Below are 19744 nucleotides of genomic sequence, written 5' to 3'. Positions count from 1 at the left end.
CCTGGCAACCCTAGGCAGAACCAAGATCACGGGCAGCGGTCCACGTGTGAATGTACCGGCTCAGAATGCAAAGTACTCTGGGTTCTTTTTGCACACTCCGAGTTTCAGCCACTTTCTAATTAGAGAAACAGGGGATTTCTTGTAGAAAGTTTCCCCACCTTCACTTCCTTATTTTACAGCATCAGTATTGCTTAAATATTTATCAGCTTTGCCCAAGGGTTTAATAAATGTACACCTTCTTTGTATTAGGGGCAGTACCACTGCTTTTTAGCCAATTCTACTGGTCACATGTCGACCCTTTCCCGAGAGAAGGCCCCTTTCCCCGAGAGAATGCCCCTTATCCCGAGAGAAGGCCCCTTTCCCCCGAGAGAAGGCCCCTTTCCCCGAGAGAATGCCCCTTATCCCGAGAGAAGGCCCCTCTCCCCGAGAGAAGGCCCCTCTCCCCGAGAGAAGGCCCCTTTCCCCGAGAGAAGGCCCCTTTCCCCCGAGAGAAGGCCCCTTTCCCCGAGAGAATGCCCCTTATCCCGAGAGAAGGCTCCTTTCCCCGAGAGAAGGCCCCTTTCCCCGAGAGAAGGCCCCTTTCCCCGAGAAAAGGCCACTTTCCTGTTAGAAACTGACTGCAGATAAGGCAGACCTGTCAGCTCTCACTGATAATACAAACTGTCCCATTAAAATAACATTATCTAAAAAATAGCAGGTTCATGCTGCTCTGGGTGACGGTCTTTGGCAGGGGTGGACAACTCCAATCCTCAGGGGCCACCAACAGGTCAGGTTTTCAGGATATCCCTGCTTCAGCACAGGTGGCTCAATCACCTGTGCTGAGGCAGGGACCGATACACACACGTACACACCCTCCCCGTCCCTACCTTGGGGTGAGCAGCGGTGTGGTTTTGGGGGTTCAGGGATTCCCCAGCTCCCTCCTCCGGCGCTCCCCTCTCCTGTCGGGCAGAATTTGGATCCCGACACCGATAGGAGAGAGTGGGCGCGGGGTCCCCTGAAGGTGCAGGGCCCAAGGCCTTGCACCAATGCTGCTTTAATAAGTCTTTGCTTCTGTGCAGCCTTTCATTTGTAAAAACCCTCTGCTACCAAGAGCCGGAAGGGTTTCAAACGGTCCCGGACAATAAAAAATTGAAAACTCCCCGATTTGAAATAGAACTGACACTTTAATAAATATACAATTTTACAGCAGTAACCAACCAGAGAATTATAATACAAATAAACCAAATTCTCACAGTTATCTAAAAAAAATACTTACATTTTCTTCTTCTAGTGCAGGATTGGCCAACCCCAGTCCTCAAGGGCCAGCAACAGGTCAGGTTTTCAGAGACTCCCTGCTTCAGCACAGGTGGCTCAGTCTTCGATTTAGCTACCTATGCTGAAACAGTCGAAAACTGAGCCAATGATTGAGCCACCTGTGCTGAAGCAGGGGCTGGAGTTGAGCACCGCCTAAGTGAGAGCTCTCACTGGACAGTCCGTGCATTGGCATGCTAGCCCTGTCATTGTATACGTTGATATTATACGACGCCGGCCATCCACGAGCAATGGTCGGATCATAGGAAATAATGGTATTTATGAACTTCAGTATTATCCACGTTCTGTCACCAACATCCTCCCAGGTCTGCGCTGGCGTTAACCGCATCATACCCAGAGACTGCGCCGAATTCTCCCACGCTGCAAAACCTTCACATTATAAAACCGCCCAATGTTGGGCGATGAACTGCACTATCGGAGCCGTACCAAACGCAATGTGAATAAAATGACGGGAAACTCCATGTCCTACCCAAATCTGAGACTCCAGGGAAGTTATTAGGGATAATGATGAAGGCAGCGGTGGTTGTGTAGGGAAAAAGGGACCGGAATACCAAGTCAAGTATAATGTATTTATATCTGATATGCCAGAAAAAGCATATCTCCCCCTCTCCCTCCCAGAAACCAGCCCCATCCCTAATAATGTCATAATTACTACACAGAATATCTTGTTGATTCCATGAGTTCCTCCACAAAAATAGCCCTTGATTAAGGATTTGGGGCCGTATTGCCTACGTAATCTTATGCCATAAGGTTCCTTCTGGTTCTACAAGAGACCTTATAGATCATTCAAGTCAATTGGCTATAGATATCTTCCAGCACTGGAAGGGTGTCCCATGGCACAAGACTTCCTACTAAATATTGGCCTTAGTCTTAGTGAGTCTTTCAAGAGCGGACAGAATATTTAATTAACTCTCTACGTGATCCTTGTTATTAATTTGAAAATGTGTATGGCTGTTATAAAAAAATTCTTACTTTTTTGTAATATAAATAAAATGTGTCAGCGTTATATGATTCGGGCGCTCTCACCTAAGCGCCGTTCTTTCGATTGTTGAATTAGGGATATCGTTTTGTAAATTTCCTCTACTGTACTTTTTTTTCTCTTAAACTGGAGGTAAACGGGTGATGTATGGAGGTTAAATTGGTGCCAATTGCATCATTTTTATCTTGTGTCTCTGCGTCAGTGCATCGAGGTGGAAGTTCTGCCCTGTGTGCGTCAGTTTGGGATGTGGGGAGAGTCAGTCGGAGGAATGAGGGGGGGTTACATGGTACACAGATAATACTGAGATTTAGCACATCCCACATTTGTGGCCGTCATTTTTTTAATATTGTATTTGTGTCAAAAACCCAGCAAGTCTGGAACGTGTAGCGTCTCTGGCTCACAAGTCACACGTAAGAAACGCTTTCAAGGAGAATGTGTCAAAACTGGTACGGGTCCTTTCTTTTCGTAGATAGATCTCCCGCTGTGTTTTAAGGCAGCTCACTCTAGTCCTCAAGATCCTCCCAATGTGCCAGGTTTTAAGGACTGGAGTTGAGCACCCCTGTTTTAAGGGGCAGTGTAGCAGGCATCTGACCCCAGAGAGAGGCTTGTGATGGTGTCGTTGGCCCCTCAGTGTCCCAGGTATCTGCTTGGTCTATCCCCTCCCCGGGGTGAGACCTCATGCAGCCTTTCTCCCTCTCGGTTCTCCAGGCGATGGGGTCCGCTGGGGGAACAGGATCGTGGCGTATTCTACTTGCTCCGGAGCGCACAGTTCCGCTGACTTCCTGTAGGGACGGCTGCTCTGGAATTCTACCACACCGTAGTCCACAGAGTACACTGCCGGGTACTGGGGAGGCTTTTCCTGCAATGAGAACAAGACAAGGGTGCTTTTAAAGTCATTGTGTAAACAAACTCCTAGAAGGGACAGGGGGGGGGGTGTGTCTGATTGTAACCTTGATATATCTAAAAATGTCAGAGTGCAGGAGGGAAGCATATGTCAGAGAAAGAGGAGAGCTAGAACAAGAGGTCATGTTCGAGGGAGGGAGGTGCAGAGGAAATGTGAGGAGTACTTCTTCACTGAAAGCATGGTGGATGCATGGAATAGCGCCCCAGCGGGGGTGGTAAGGGCTAATACAGTGAGGGAATTCACACAGGCGTGGGACAGATATATAACTAAATCCTAAATATGACTCGGAAACCCCAAGGATCAAATAGTGTCTGAGGTTTTACAGCAGGTAGGAATATGGGCAGCCACGGGGGCCGCGTGGGACAGGAATATGGGCAGCCACGTGGGACAGGAATATGGGCAGCCACAGGGGCCGTGTGGGACAGGAATATGGGCAGCCACGTGGGCCGGGTAGGGCAGGAATATGGGCAGCCACGTGGGCTGCGTGGGACAGGAATATGGGCAGCCACGGGGGCCGCGTTGGACAGGAATATGGGCAGCCACGGGGGCTGCATGGGACAGGAATATGGGCAGACACGGGGCCACGTGGGACAGGAATATGGGCAGACACGGGGGGCCGCGTGGGACAGGAATATGGGCAGACACGGGGGGCCGCGTGGGACAGGAATATGGGCAGACACGGAGGCCGCGTGGGACAGGAATATGGGCAGACACGGGCGCCGCGTGGGACAGGAATATGGGCAGACACGGGGGCCGCGCGGAACAGGGATATGGGCAGACACGGGCGCCGCGTTGGGGCAGGAATATGGGCAGACACGGGGCCGCGCGGAACAGGGATATGGGCAGCCACAGGGGCTGCGTTACCTGCCCCCACATTCTGTGTTTCTATGTTTAGAACTATCTGTATTTCAATTAAGGAAATCTCTGGAATTCATAAATAAAGGACAATTACTGAAGAGCAAACTATTGTGTCACATCACCGAGTCACACCGAGACTTACTCACCAGATGCTTGAGCTGAGATTGTGGTGTCTTGTTCCCTAAAAGGACAGAAAGGGACTGTTTAGCCACAGCAGGGAACAATCGTACCTTCTAAAACCTGATTTAATGTAGTGAGAGAGAGGGAGAGAGGAGGAGAGGGGGAGAGGGGGAGAAGGAGAGAAGGGGGAGAAGGAGAGAAGGGGGAGAGGGAGAGAAGGGGGAGAGGGAGAGAAGGGGGAGAGGGAGAGAAGGGGGAGAGGGAGAGAGGGAGAGAGAGAGAGAGAGAGAGAGAGAGAGAGAGAGAGAGAGAGAGAGAGAGAGAGAGAGAGAGTGTGTGTGTATATTTGCGCACACTTCATTGTGAATCTTACAGTAGCTTTCAGTTTTGTGTTATTGTAACGTGATATGGAAAGTTGTTTTTTTTTATTTTCCGGGCTCTTAGAAAATTAACTGAGCCCTGATCACTGCAAGATTGGCATTCCTGCTGCCTTTCATTCCTTGGTTCATCAGAAGGCCATAGCACATGTAATATGCATTGTATATCCTCTGACTTATTACTGTATATCTCGTGTGCGCAACTATTAATTGTATCTAAAAATCAGAAAGAACTTAAAGCAATAGTAGAGAGATCTTATACTGCGACGTGCTCTCACTTTGCTACAACCCCGTATACGCGACATTCGTTACACATTTCCCCCGCAAAAATCCCGCAATATAAAGAAATACTTTATAATGAACAATGTGATATCTTGCCCTGCAATCCTGCAATGTATTCCAGACCCGTACAGCACTGATGGGGTTAATTATCATGACTGGCTTGCGTGTACATGGTTAGCTGCCACCAAACTGAGACAGATATATAGGGGGCCCCTTTGTTCACAGGGTCTTGTCACCGCCACTTACGTTGTTTACGCCACACCAGTATGAAGACGATGCAGATCAGCAGCAGTAGCACGGTCAGGACGCTGGCGGCAGAAATGATGCTGATTTTTATAGCGTTCGTTTTCTCGTTTATTGCTGTCACGTTCTGTGCCACGGCGGCAGTCACCGAACCCGCCACTGCCGGGGTCGTCTTTACAGAGCCTGACAATTACAAAGCAACTTACAGCAATGTACTAGAAGTATGGAGACAAATACAAAGTCTGCGCGGACACTGTATTCATTCCATCCTGTCCTGCAAGAGGACAAGCTCTCAGGTAGTCGGGATGGAATACCCCCGCCCCTCCACAGGATCTCAGGCACTCGGGTTACATGCGTTTCAGGCCGTTTGTGATCCTAAATAAAACGACACATATACACTGAATGTCCTCCTCCTATTACTGTATATTCGGGGGGGACACTGCATGGAATACAATGTTTTATATCCCCCCCTTGGGTGGGAACCTGGGGACCCCCGAACCCCCGAGATACATCGGAAGATGATGCCGGTATCTCACTGCTGTTTAAAGATCCCACATCATGCTGGCCAATAGGAAGTCACAAAGGATGACATCGGATTCGCGGCTTCCTATTGGCCAGCGGGACGCGGGACCTTTAAATAGACATGTTCTGTGCCCAGCCGATGTTGTACCGCGCTGCAGAATATGTTGGCGCTTTACAATTAAACTGTAACAACAATGTGAGTATCTCGAGGAGCAGGGGGTCCAGCACCGGGGACCCCCTGCTCCCCCAGATACTTACATCGGAAGGGGATCTCCCTAAATCCTTCCATTGACACAAAATCACAATCATCTGTTCCACACAAGGGAAAGAATGAGAACTTTGATACATTGATGCTGAGATCCGAGGTCAGACTGCAGAGTGACCCGGATCACTTAGTGAGGCGCTGAGATCCGAGGTCAGACTGCAGAGTGACCCGGATCACTTAGTGAGGCGCTGAGATCCGAGGTCAGACTGCAGAGTGACCCGGATCACTTAGTGAGGCGCTGAGATCCGAGGTCAGACTGCAGAGTGACCCGGATCACTTAGTGAGGCGCTGAGATCCGAGGTCAGACTGCAGAGTGACCCGGATCACTTAGTGAGGCGCTGAGATCCGAGGTCAGACTGCAGAGTGACCCGGATCACTTAGTGAGGCGCTGAGATCCGAGGTCAGACTGCAGAGTGACCCGGATCACTTAGTGAGGCGCTGAGATCCGAGGTCAGACTGCAGAGTGACCCGGATCACTTAGTGAGGCGCTGAGATCCGAGGTCAGACTGCAGAGTGACCCGGATCACTTAGTGAGGCGCTGAGATCCGAGGTCAGACTGCAGAGTGACCCGGATCACTTAGTGAGGCGCTGAGATCCGAGGTCAGACTGCAGAGTGACCCGGATCACTTAGTGAGGCGCTGAGATCCGAGGTCAGACTGCAGAGTGACCCGGATCACTTAGTGAGGCGCTGAGATCCGAGGTCAGACTGCAGAGTGACCCGGATCACTTAGTGAGGCGCTGAGATCCGAGGTCAGACTGCAGAGTGACCCGGATCACTTAGTGAGGCGCTGAGATCCGAGGTCAGACTGCAGAGTGACCCGGATCACTTAGTGAGGCGCTGAGATCCGAGGTCAGACTGCAGAGTGACCCGGATCACTTAGTGAGGCGCTGAGATCCGAGGTCAGACTGCAGAGTGACCCGGATCACTTAGTGAGGCGCTGAGATCCGAGGTCAGACTGCAGAGTGACCCGGATCACTTAGTGAGGCGCTGAGATCCGAGGTCAGACTGCAGAGTGACCCGGATCACTTAGTGAGGCGCTGAGATCCGAGGTCAGACTGCAGAGTGACCCGGATCACTTAGTGAGGCGCTGAGATCCGAGGTCAGACTGCAGAGTGACCCGGATCACTTAGTGAGGCGCTGAGATCCGAGGTCAGACTGCAGAGTGACCCGGATCACTTAGTGAGGCGCTGAGATCCGAGGTCAGACTGCAGAGTGACCCGGATCACTTAGTGAGGCGCTGAGATCCGAGGTCAGACTGCAGAGTGACCCGGATCACTTAGTGAGGCGCTGAGATCCGAGGTCAGACTGCAGAGTGACCCGGATCACTTAGTGAGGCGCTGAGATCCGAGGTCAGACTGCAGAGTGACCCGGATCACTTAGTGAGGCGCTGAGATCCGAGGTCAGACTGCAGAGTGACCCGGATCACTTAGTGAGGCGCTGAGATCCGAGGTCAGACTGCAGAGTGACCCGGATCACTTAGTGAGGCGCTGAGATCCGAGGTCAGACTGCAGAGTGACCCGGATCACTTAGTGAGGCGCTGAGATCCGAGGTCAGACTGCAGAGTGACCCGGATCACTTAGTGAGGCGCTGAGATCCGAGGTCAGACTGCAGAGTGACCCGGATCACTTAGTGAGGCGCTGAGATCCGAGGTCAGACTGCAGAGTGACCCGGATCACTTAGTGAGGCGCTGAGATCCGAGGTCAGACTGCAGAGTGACCCGGATCACTTAGTGAGGCGCTGAGATCCGAGGTCAGACTGCAGAGTGACCCGGATCACTTAGTGAGGCGCTGAGATCCGAGGTCAGACTGCAGAGTGACCCGGATCACTTAGTGAGGCGCTGAGATCCGAGGTCAGACTGCAGAGTGACCCGGATCACTTAGTGAGGCGCTGAGATCCGAGGTCAGACTGCAGAGTGACCCGGATCACTTAGTGAGGCGCTGAGATCCGAGGTCAGACTGCAGAGTGACCCGGATCACTTAGTGAGGCGCTGAGATCCGAGGTAAGACTGCAGAGTGACCCGGATCACTTAGTGAGGCGCTGAGATCCGAGGTCAGACTGCAGAGTGACCCGGATCACTTAGTGAGGCGCTGAGCGGCGAGGTCAGACTGCAGAGTGACCCGGATCACTTAGTGAGGCGCTGAGATCCGAGGTCAGACTGCAGAGTGACCCGGATCACTTAGTGAGGCGCTGAGATCCGAGGTCAGACTGCAGAGTGACCCGGATCACTTAGTGAGGCGCTGAGATCCGAGGTCAGACTGCAGAGTGACCCGGATCACTTAGTGAGGCGCTGAGATCCGAGGTCAGACTGCAGAGTGACCCGGATCACTTAGTGAGGCGCTGAGATCCGAGGTCAGACTGCAGAGTGACCCGGATCACTTAGTGAGGCGCTGAGCGGCGAGGTCAGACTGCAGAGTGACCCGGATCACTTAGTGAGGCGCTGAGATCCGAGGTCAGACTGCAGAGTGACCCGGATCACTTAGTGAGGCGCTGAGATCCGAGGTCAGACTGCAGAGTGACCCGGATCACTAAGTGAGGCGCTGAGATCCGAGGTCAGACTGCAGAGTGACCCGGATCACTTAGTGAGGCGCTGAGATCCGAGGTCAGACTGCAGAGTGACCCGGATCACTTAGTGAGGCGCTGAGATCCGAGGTCAGACTGCAGAGTGACCCGGATCACTTAGTGAGGCGCTGAGATCCGAGGTCAGACTGCAGAGTGACCCGGATCACTTAGTGAGGCGCTGAGATCCGAGGTCAGACTGCAGAGTGACCCGGATCACTTAGTGAGGCGCTGAGATCCGAGGTCAGACTGCAGAGTGACCCGGATCACTTAGTGAGGCGCTGAGATCCGAGGTCAGACTGCAGAGTGACCCGGATCACTTAGTGAGGCGCTGAGATCCGAGGTCAGACTGCAGAGTGACCCGGATCACTTAGTGAGGCGCTGAGCGGCGAGGACAGACTGCAGAGTGACCCGGATCACTTAGTGAGGCGCTGAGCGGCGAGGTCAGACTGCAGAGTGACCCGGATCACTTAGTGAGGCGCTGAGATCCGAGGTCAGACTGCAGAGTGACCCGGATCACTTAGTGAGGCGCTGAGATCCGAGGTCAGACTGCAGAGTGACCCGGATCACTTAGTGAGGCGCTGAGATCCGAGGTCAGACTGCAGAGTGACCCGGATCACTTAGTGAGGCGCTGAGATCCGAGGTCAGACTGCAGAGTGACCCGGATCACTTAGTGAGGCGCTGAGATCCGAGGTCAGACTGCAGAGTGACCCGGATCACTTAGTGAGGCGCTGAGCGGCGAGGTCAGACTGCAGAGTGACCCGGATCACTTAGTGAGGCGCTGAGCGGCGAGGTCAGACTGCAGAGTGACCCGGATCACTTAGTGAGGCGCTGAGATCCGAGGTCAGACTGCAGAGTGACCCGGATCACTTAGTGAGGCGCTGAGATCCGAGGTCAGACTGCAGAGTGACCCGGATCACTTAGTGAGGCGCTGAGATCCGAGGTCAGACTGCAGAGTGACCCGGATCACTTAGTGAGGCGCTGAGATCCGAGGTCAGACTGCAGAGTGACCCGGATCACTTAGTGAGGCGCTGAGATCCGAGGTCAGACTGCAGAGTGACCCGGATCACTTAGTGAGGCGCTGAGATCCGAGGTCAGACTGCAGAGTGACCCGGATCACTTAGTGAGGCGCTGAGATCCGAGGTCAGACTGCAGAGTGACCCGGATCACTTAGTGAGGCGCTGAGCGGCGAGGTCAGACTGCAGAGTGACCCGGATCACTTAGTGAGGCGCTGAGATCCGAGGTCAGACTGCAGAGTGACCCGGATCACTTAGTGAGGCGCTGAGATCCGAGGTCAGACTGCAGAGTGACCCGGATCACTTAGTGAGGCGCTGAGATCCGAGGTCAGACTGCAGAGTGACCCGGATCACTTAGTGAGGCGCTGAGATCCGAGGTCAGACTGCAGAGTGACCCGGATCACTTAGTGAGGCGCTGAGATCCGAGGTCAGACTGCAGAGTGACCCGGATCACTTAGTGAGGCGCTGAGCGGCGAGGTCAGACTGCAGAGTGACCCGGATCACTTAGTGAGGCGCTGAGATCCGAGGTCAGACTGCAGAGTGACCCGGATCACTTAGTGAGGCGCTGAGATCCGAGGTCAGACTGCAGAGTGACCCGGATCACTTAGTGAGGCGCTGAGATCCGAGGTCAGACTGCAGAGTGACCCGGATCACTTAGTGAGGCGCTGAGCGGCGAGGTCAGACTGCAGAGTGACCCGGATCACTTAGTGAGGCGCTGAGATCCGAGGTCAGACTGCAGAGTGACCCGGATCACTTAGTGAGGCGCTGAGATCCGAGGTCAGACTGCAGAGTGACCCGGATCACTTAGTGAGGCGCTGAGCGGCGAGGTCAGACTGCAGAGTGACCCGGATCACTTAGTGAGGCGCTGAGATCCGAGGTCAGACTGCAGAGTGACCCGGATCACTTAGTGAGGCGCTGAGATCCGAGGTCAGACTGCAGAGTGACCCGGATCACTTAGTGAGGCGCTGAGCGGCGAGGTCAGACTGCAGAGTGACCCGGATCACTTAGTGAGGCGCTGAGCGGCGAGGTCAGACTGCAGAGTGACCCGGATCACTTAGTGAGGCGCTGAGCGGCGAGGTCAGACTGCAGAGTGACCCGGATCACTTAGTGAGGCGCTGAGATCCGAGGTCAGACTGCAGAGTGACCCGGATCACTTAGTGAGGCGCTGAGATCCGAGGTCAGACTGCAGAGTGACCCGGATCACTTAGTGAGGCGCTGAGATCCGAGGTCAGACTGCAGAGTGACCCGGATCACTTAGTGAGGCGCTGAGCGGCGAGGTCAGACTGCAGAGTGACCCGGATCACTTAGTGAGGCGCTGAGTGGCGAGGTCAGACTGCAGAGTGACCCGGATCACTTAGTGAGGCGCTGAGCGGCGAGGTCAGACTGCAGAGTGACCCGGATCACTTAGTGAGGCGCTGAGATCCGAGGTCAGACTGCAGAGTGACCCGGATCACTTAGTGAGGCGCTGAGATCCGAGGTCAGACTGCAGAGTGACCCGGATCACTTAGTGAGGCGCTGAGATCCGAGGTCAGACTGCAGAGTGACCCGGATCACTTAGTGAGGCGCTGAGATCCGAGGTCAGACTGCAGAGTGACCCGGATCACTTAGTGAGGCGCTGAGATCCGAGGTCAGACTGCAGAGTGACCCGGATCACTTAGTGAGGCGCTGAGCGGCGAGGTCAGACTGCAGAGTGACCCGGATCACTTAGTGAGGCGCTGAGATCCGAGGTCAGACTGCAGAGTGACCCGGATCACTTAGTGAGGCGCTGAGATCCGAGTTCAGACTGCAGAGTGACCCGGATCACTTAGTGAGGCGCTGAGATCCGAGGTCAGACTGCAGAGTGACCCGGATCACTTAGTGAGGCGCTGAGCGGCGAGGTCAGACTGCAGAGTGACCCGGATCACTTAGTGAGGCGCTGAGATCCGAGGTCAGACTGCAGAGTGACCCGGATCACTTAGTGAGGCGCTGAGATCCGAGGTCAGACTGCAGAGTGACCCGGATCACTTAGTGAGGCGCTGAGCGGCGAGGTCAGACTGCAGAGTGACCCGGATCACTTAGTGAGGCGCTGAGATCCGAGGTCAGACTGCAGAGTGACCCGGATCACTTAGTGAGGCGCTGAGATCCGAGGTCAGACTGCAGAGTGACCCGGATCACTTAGTGAGGCGCTGAGATCCGAGGTCAGACTGCAGAGTGACCCGGATCACTTAGTGAGGCGCTGAGCGGCGAGGTCAGACTGCAGAGTGACCCGGATCACTTAGTGAGGCGCTGAGCGGCGAGGTCAGACTGCAGAGTGACCCGGATCACTTAGTGAGGCGCTGAGCGGCGAGGTCAGACTGCAGAGTGACCCGGATCACTTAGTGAGGCGCTGAGCGGCGAGGTCAGACTGCAGAGTGACCCGGATCACTTAGTGAGGCGCTGAGCGGCGAGGTCAGACTGCAGAGTGACCCGGATCACTTAGTGAGGCGCTGAGATCCGAGGTCAGACTGCAGAGTGACCCGGATCACTTAGTGAGGCGCTGAGATCCGAGGTCAGACTGCAGAGTGACCCGGATCACTTAGTGAGGCGCTGAGCGGCGAGGTCAGACTGCAGAGTGACCCGGATCACTTAGTGAGGCGCTGAGTGGCGAGGTCAGACTGCAGAGTGACCCGGATCACTTAGTGAGGCGCTGAGCGGCGAGGTCAGACTGCAGAGTGACCCGGATCACTTAGTGAGGCGCTGAGATCCGAGGTCAGACTGCAGAGTGACCCGGATCACTTAGTGAGGCGCTGAGATCCGAGGTCAGACTGCAGAGTGACCCGGATCACTTAGTGAGGCGCTGAGATCCGAGGTCAGACTGCAGAGTGACCCGGATCACTTAGTGAGGCGCTGAGATCCGAGGTCAGACTGCAGAGTGACCCGGATCACTTAGTGAGGCGCTGAGATCCGAGGTCAGACTGCAGAGTGACCCGGATCACTTAGTGAGGCGCTGAGCGGCGAGGTCAGACTGCAGAGTGACCCGGATCACTTAGTGAGGCGCTGAGATCCGAGGTCAGACTGCAGAGTGACCCGGATCACTTAGTGAGGCGCTGAGATCCGAGGTCAGACTGCAGAGTGACCCGGATCACTTAGTGAGGCGCTGAGATCCGAGGTCAGACTGCAGAGTGACCCGGATCACTTAGTGAGGCGCTGAGCGGCGAGGTCAGACTGCAGAGTGACCCGGATCACTTAGTGAGGCGCTGAGATCCGAGGTCAGACTGCAGAGTGACCCGGATCACTTAGTGAGGCGCTGAGATCCGAGGTCAGACTGCAGAGTGACCCGGATCACTTAGTGAGGCGCTGAGCGGCGAGGTCAGACTGCAGAGTGACCCGGATCACTTAGTGAGGCGCTGAGATCCGAGGTCAGACTGCAGAGTGACCCGGATCACTTAGTGAGGCGCTGAGATCCGAGGTCAGACTGCAGAGTGACCCGGATCACTTAGTGAGGCGCTGAGATCCGAGGTCAGACTGCAGAGTGACCCGGATCACTTAGTGAGGCGCTGAGCGGCGAGGTCAGACTGCAGAGTGACCCGGATCACTTAGTGAGGCGCTGAGCGGCGAGGTCAGACTGCAGAGTGACCCGGATCACTTAGTGAGGCGCTGAGCGGCGAGGTCAGACTGCAGAGTGACCCGGATCACTTAGTGAGGCGCTGAGATCCGAGGTCAGACTGCAGAGTGACCCGGATCACTTAGTGAGGCGCTGAGTGGCGAGGTCAGACTGCAGAGTGACCCGGATCACTTAGTGAGGCGCTGAGCGGCGAGGTCAGACTGCAGAGTGACCCGGATCACTTAGTGAGGCGCTGAGTGGCGAGGTCAGACTGCAGAGTGACCCGGATCACTTAGTGAGGCGCTGAGCGGCGAGGTCAGACTGCAGAGTGACCCGGATCACTTAGTGAGGCGCTGAGATCCGAGGTCAGACTGCAGAGTGACCCGGATCACTTAGTGAGGCGCTGAGATCCGAGGTCAGACTGCAGAGTGACCCGGATCACTTAGTGAGGCGCTGAGATCCGAGGTCAGACTGCAGAGTGACCCGGATCACTTAGTGAGGCGCTGAGATCCGAGGTCAGACTGCAGAGTGACCCGGATCACTTAGTGAGGCGCTGAGATCCGAGGTCAGACTGCAGAGTGACCCGGATCACTTAGTGAGGCGCTGAGCGGCGAGGTCAGACTGTAGAGTGACCCGGATCACTTAGTGAGGCGCTGAGATCCGAGGTCAGACTGCAGAGTGACCCGGATCACTTAGTGAGGCGCTGAGATCCGAGGTCAGACTGCAGAGTGACCCGGATCACTTAGTGAGGCGCTGAGATCCGAGGTCAGACTGCAGAGTGACCCGGATCACTTAGTGAGGCGCTGAGCGGCGAGGTCAGACTGCAGAGTGACCCGGATCACTTAGTGAGGCGCTGAGATCCGAGGTCAGACTGCAGAGTGACCCGGATCACTTAGTGAGGCGCTGAGATCCGAGGTCAGACTGCAGAGTGACCCGGATCACTTAGTGAGGCGCTGAGCGGCGAGGTCAGACTGCAGAGTGACCCGGATCACTTAGTGAGGCGCTGAGATCCGAGGTCAGACTGCAGAGTGACCCGGATCACTTAGTGAGGCGCTGAGATCCGAGGTCAGACTGCAGAGTGACCCGGATCACTTAGTGAGGCGCTGAGATCCGAGGTCAGACTGCAGAGTGACCCGGATCACTTAGTGAGGCGCTGAGCGGCGAGGTCAGACTGCAGAGTGACCCGGATCACTTAGTGAGGCGCTGAGCGGCGAGGTCAGACTGCAGAGTGACCCGGATCACTTAGTGAGGCGCTGAGCGGCGAGGTCAGACTGCAGAGTGACCCGGATCACTTAGTGAGGCGCTGAGATCCGAGGTCAGACTGCAGAGTGACCCGGATCACTTAGTGAGGCGCTGAGATCCGAGGTCAGACTGCAGAGTGACCCGGATCACTTAGTGAGGCGCTGAGATCCGAGGTCAGACTGCAGAGTGACCCGGATCACTTAGTGAGGCGCTGAGATCCGAGGTCAGACTGCAGAGTGACCCGGATCACTTAGTGAGGCGCTGAGATCCGAGGTCAGACTGCAGAGTGACCCGGATCACTTAGTGAGGCGCTGAGCGGCGAGGTCAGACTGCAGAGTGACCCGGATCACTTAGTGAGGCGCTGAGATCCGAGGTCAGACTGCAGAGTGACCCGGATCACTTAGTGAGGCGCTGAGATCCGAGGTCAGACTGCAGAGTGACCCGGATCACTTAGTGAGGCGCTGAGATCCGAGGTCAGACTGCAGAGTGACCCGGATCACTTAGTGAGGCGCTGAGCGGCGAGGTCAGACTGCAGAGTGACCCGGATCACTTAGTGAGGCGCTGAGATCCGAGGTCAGACTGCAGAGTGACCCGGATCACTTAGTGAGGCGCTGAGATCCGAGGTCAGACTGCAGAGTGACCCGGATCACTTAGTGAGGCGCTGAGCGGCGAGGTCAGACTGCAGAGTGACCCGGATCACTTAGTGAGGCGCTGAGATCCGAGGTCAGACTGCAGAGTGACCCGGATCACTTAGTGAGGCGCTGAGATCCGAGGTCAGACTGCAGAGTGACCCGGATCACTTAGTGAGGCGCTGAGATCCGAGGTCAGACTGCAGAGTGACCCGGATCACTTAGTGAGGCGCTGAGATCCGAGGTCAGACTGCAGAGTGACCCGGATCACTTAGTGAGGCGCTGAGCGGCGAGGTCAGACTGCAGAGTGACCCGGATCACTTAGTGAGGCGCTGAGCGGCGAGGTCAGACTGCAGAGTGACCCGGATCACTTAGTGAGGCGCTGAGCGGCGAGGTCAGACTGCAGAGTGACCCGGATCACTTAGTGAGGTGCTGAGCGGCGAGGTCAGACTGCAGAGTGACCCGGATCACTTAGTGAGGCGCTGAGATCCGAGGTCAGACTGCAGAGTGACCCGGATCACTTAGTGAGGCGCTGAGATCCGAGGTCAGACTGCAGAGTGACCCGGATCACTTAGTGAGGCGCTGAGATCCGAGGTCAGACTGCAGAGTGACCCGGATCACTTAGTGAGGCGCTGAGCGGCGAGGTCAGACTGCAGAGTGACCCGGATCACTTAGTGAGGCGCTGAGATCCGAGGTCAGACTGCAGAGTGACCCGGATCACTTAGTGAGGCGCTGAGATCCGAGGTCAGACTGCAGAGTGACCCGGATCACTTAGTGAGGCGCTGAGATCCGAGGTCAGACTGCAGAGTGACCCGGATCACTTAGTGAGGCGCTGAGATCCGAGGTCAGACTGCAGAGTGACCCGGATCACTTAGTGAGGCGCTGAGATCCGAGGTCAGACTGCAGAGTGACCCGGATCACTTAGTGAGGCGCTGAGATCCGAGGTCAGACTGCAGAGTGACCCGGATCACTTAGTGAGGCGCTGAGATCCGAGGTCAGACTGCAGAGTGACCCGGATCACTTAGTGAGGCGCTGAGATCCGAGGTCAGACTGCAGAGTGACCCGGATCACTTAGTGAGGCGCTGAGCGGCGAGGTCAGACTGCAGAGTGACCCGGATCACTTAGTGAGGCGCTGAGATCCGAGGTCAGACTGCAGAGTGACCCGGATCACTTAGTGAGGCGCTGAGATCCGAGGTCAGACTGCAGAGTGACCCGGATCACTTAGTGAGGCGCTGAGATCCGAGGTCAGACTGCAGAGTGACCCGGATCACTTAGTGAGGCGCTGAGATCCGAGGTCAGACTGCAGAGTGACCCGGATCACTTAGTGAGGCGCTGAGATCCGAGGTCAGACTGCAGAGTGACCCGGATCACTTAGTGAGGCGCTGAGATCCGAGGTCAGACTGCAGAGTGACCCGGATCACTTAGTGAGGCGCTGAGATCCGAGGTCAGACTGCAGAGTGACCCGGATCACTTAGTGAGGCGCTGAGATCCGAGGTCAGACTGCAGAGTGACCCGGATCACTTAGTGAGGCGCTGAGATCCGAGGTCAGACTGCAGAGTGACCCGGATCACTTAGTGAGGCGCTGAGATCCGAGGTCAGACTGCAGAGTGACCCGGATCACTTAGTGAGACGCTGAGATCCGAGGTCAGACTGCAGAGTGACCCGGATCACTTAGTGAGGCGCTGAGATCCGAGGACAGACTGCAGAGTGACCCGGATCACTTAGTGAGGCGCTGAGATCCGAGGTCAGACTGCAGAGTGACCCGGATCACTTAGTGAGGCGCTGAGATCCGAGGTCAGACTGCAGAGTGACCCGGATCACTTAGTGAGGCGCTGAGTGGCGAGGACATCGTGTTTACAAAAAGGGCCGTGGAAATGTGGGCGAAGGACATTCGACCGCGACTCACTCTGCCGCCGCCCGCCTCGCCGCTAAGGTAAGTCCCGAACCTTAACCCTTACCCTACAACCCCTCATACTAACGCTACCCCTACGCTAAAACCCTTCACCTTAACCCCCTACCCTAACCGCTAAAAGCCCTACAGTTAGCCCCCTACCCTAAAACTGACCCACTCGAAGCGGCGTGATTAACCCCAACCTCTTTCCAAATCGGGGCAACATTTCGGGAATGGATCCCTTTGCAGAGCAATGCGGTGCAGGTCACTCCAGAAAGGAATAGGTTAATCTTCGCTGGGAACCCACCACAAGTGTCCTGTATCCGAGTATGGGCGCAAATGATTTCCTCCCACCCTGCCAGCGACCCCAGGGGAACGTCCCACGGGATGAGTACATACCTGTAACGTTTAGCCTGGATCTGTTGCTTAACATAATTTTATTGCTTGCCATGGCGCTCACAATCCCACATTCATACTCCCCGCTGTCATTCACCGTCACGTCCTTGATGTGCAGCTCTGCCAGCTGGGAGCCCGGAGGTAAGGTGATGGTGACCCTGCTGCTGTTGGCTTCCAAGGTTTTCAAGTCGGCTATCTTGATTGAGATGTTGCCTGTTTTGTACCAACTGATGTCATTAGGACTGTAATTCAGCCCGGATATGTTGCATATGAACACGGCCTCCTGACCTGGAGACAGCACCAGCTCCCGGGGCAAATGTGTGAACATAAGGCTTCCCTCTGCTGAAGAAAGAAGACAGCGAGGGTCAGTTACATAATCACCCCTCCTTTCAGCAGGTGCTGATTGGCGGGTCTTCTGCAGAGTATACAACCAGTCAACCACCAAAATGTGTGAGTAGAAAGGATTGGCCTAGAGCAGGGGGGGCTCAACTCCACTCCTCAAGTACCCCCAACAGGTCATGTTTTCAGGATATCCCAGCTTCAGCACAGGGGGCTCAATCAGAGGCTCAGTCTAAGAACCGCAGAGCCTCTGATTGAGCCCCCCTGTGCTGATGCACGGATATCCACCTGTGCTGAAGCAGGGATATCCTGAAAACCTGACCTGTTGAGGGGGAGGGGAGGGGCTTGAGGAGTGGAGCTGACCTCCCCTGGCCTATTATAAGATGTTTCTGCCCTTTTTAATGTGTATTTAGAATATATAATATTCCCATGCATGGGGCTGCACACTGTCGCCCGTTTCCTGCCGGGCTCAGAGAAGAACGAGGATCGTTGCCTAATGAGGAAATTATGATTTGTACGTTACATACAAAAACATGTGAACAGTGCTGGGTATTGTTAAACGTGCCCTGATTTCCTGCGATCCCGACACTGAAATATAAACTTTATGTCACATGCAAACATTCTCTGGCATTGCTATTTTGACGCTGCTGTTAGCATGTTTTTTTTGAGGGGGGGGGAGGGTGTCTATTTTGGTTGTTAAGAGAAGTTTGTGACACTTTTTCCACGAGTGTCATGAACTTCTATATTTATGGTATGAGAATGTGGCTGTAATCAGAAAGATAAGTGCACAGAAAAACAAACCCACGTCCTTACCCAGGGGATCAGCGCCCAGCGCGGCGCTGACACAGATACTGATGATGATAAAACACAGACGCTCCATTGACATCAAAGCAGCAGCGCGAGCGGGGGAGTACACCCTGATCCTCTCGCTCTGTACTGCACGTACAGCTGAAGCAGCACCTGTGCTACCGTTCGTGTTTGGGGGGTAGCAGCAGCAGTACTTCCAGGGCTCCCTTGTCCTTGAGGGTGATGCTTATTAATCCAGCGATTTCACAGCTGTGTGAGGCAGAGTGAGGTTTTGCGGTTGCGGGTGGGGTGGTCTCCGTGTGGCTTGTGGTCTCCTTCGCATGAGCTGTGGTTGCCTTGTCACTTCGGTTATGCCGAGCAGAGATCTGGGCATCTGGATATTTTTTCGTTCACAGGTCCAGCGGCGTTTAGACCTGTGAGGTGATCTCAATCCTTGGAGTGGGGAGAAGAAGTGGCGGAATAACAGGTGTCTTCCTTGTATCTGTGAGTGAGATGTTGATCTCGTACTATTGTCCAGTCTCAGATGTCTTGTGTCATTGGGAGATTCACCTGACCTTGTCCTGTTGAGTGATTCCAGGTGTCTTCTTGGCACAAGTTGACCTTTCGTCCTATGTCCAGTCACCTTGCACCTCCTGCATTGGATGGAGTCTCTGAATCTCAATGGTTAAGCATCTGCCTTGAAGAAGAAAAAAAAGGTGCTTTTGGGACCAATGTTCTGTGGGTTGATGATGAGCCGACTTAAGGTTAAAGAGGACCTTGGAGGCAATTATATCGGAGTGTCTACACGTGTTGTGTTCTGCCAAACTGGCACAGGCACCCAAGAGTCACCATCTCCTCTTGCACATCTTATTGTCCCGCCTCTTCCCACACCCACCCCATCTCCTCCTACTATGTAAATGTGCAGGAAGGGAACAAGATACCTCTCTGTATAATGTGATGGTGTTTCTCACTGCTGCCGCTTGCTGAATGCTGCTGATACTATCAAGGCGCAATCTACCCCATTAACCCTTATGCTACCAGAGGAGTCAGCAGTTCATGCCATCAAGGAAGATGAGCTATACAGTATCTCTGGAGTGCGGTGCAACAGAGTAACGAGAACAAGAGGATTTGTTTTGTGATAAAAACTATGTTTTTTTTAACCCCTTAGACTGCGCTTATAGTGTCAGCGACAGCAACGTCGCGTCAAAACAAATGTATTGACGCCGCCGCGTGCGCTTATATTAGGAGAGACGCGACGGAGCGACACCTTGGTCGCGATCGGTGGAAGTCGCTTCAATTTTTCCAGCGACCGCAGAATGGCGTCAGCGTCGCCGGCAGTATAGGCGCGGCCTTAGTTATAAAAGAGCGATGGGTATCCCTTGCCATTGACTGCATTTCGTTAACTGAACACTTTCAATTTGTTTAAACGCATTGTTATCTCACAAGGAAGTATCTGCTACAGTAT

General features: G+C 54.6%; 1 protein-coding gene across 6 annotated transcripts in view; it reads right to left on the bottom strand.

The window, feature by feature from the left end:
* Positions 1-1161: 1161 nt before the first annotated feature.
* The window catches only part of LOC142466172 (programmed cell death protein 1-like), a 43681-nt gene continuing 25098 nt past the window's right edge, over positions 1162-19744 (bottom strand). For 2 of the 6 annotated variants that reach the window (XM_075571015.1, XM_075571016.1), the window contains exons 4-8: positions 18307-18976; positions 17158-17496; positions 5078-5257; positions 4199-4233; positions 1162-3149 (exon numbers count right to left, since the gene is read on the bottom strand). In XM_075571015.1, coding sequence (XP_075427130.1) covers positions 2967-3149; positions 4199-4233; positions 5078-5257; positions 17158-17496; positions 18307-18379 — 810 coding nt within the window. In that variant the 5' untranslated portion in view covers positions 18380-18976 and the 3' untranslated portion in view covers positions 1162-2966. Of the gene's footprint in view, positions 3150-4198; positions 4234-5077; positions 5258-17157; positions 17497-18306; positions 19126-19744 lie in introns of those variants that run through there. The other 4 variants (XM_075571018.1, XM_075571013.1, XM_075571017.1 and 1 more) reach the window with 3 other exon arrangements.

The sequence above is a fragment of the Ascaphus truei genome, chromosome 14, assembly GCF_040206685.1.
Source record: "Ascaphus truei isolate aAscTru1 chromosome 14, aAscTru1.hap1, whole genome shotgun sequence".
Taxonomy (NCBI): Eukaryota; Metazoa; Chordata; class Amphibia; order Anura; family Ascaphidae; genus Ascaphus; species Ascaphus truei.
Note: the sequence above shows the minus strand (reverse complement) of the source record. Positions and strands in the feature narration are given on the sequence as shown.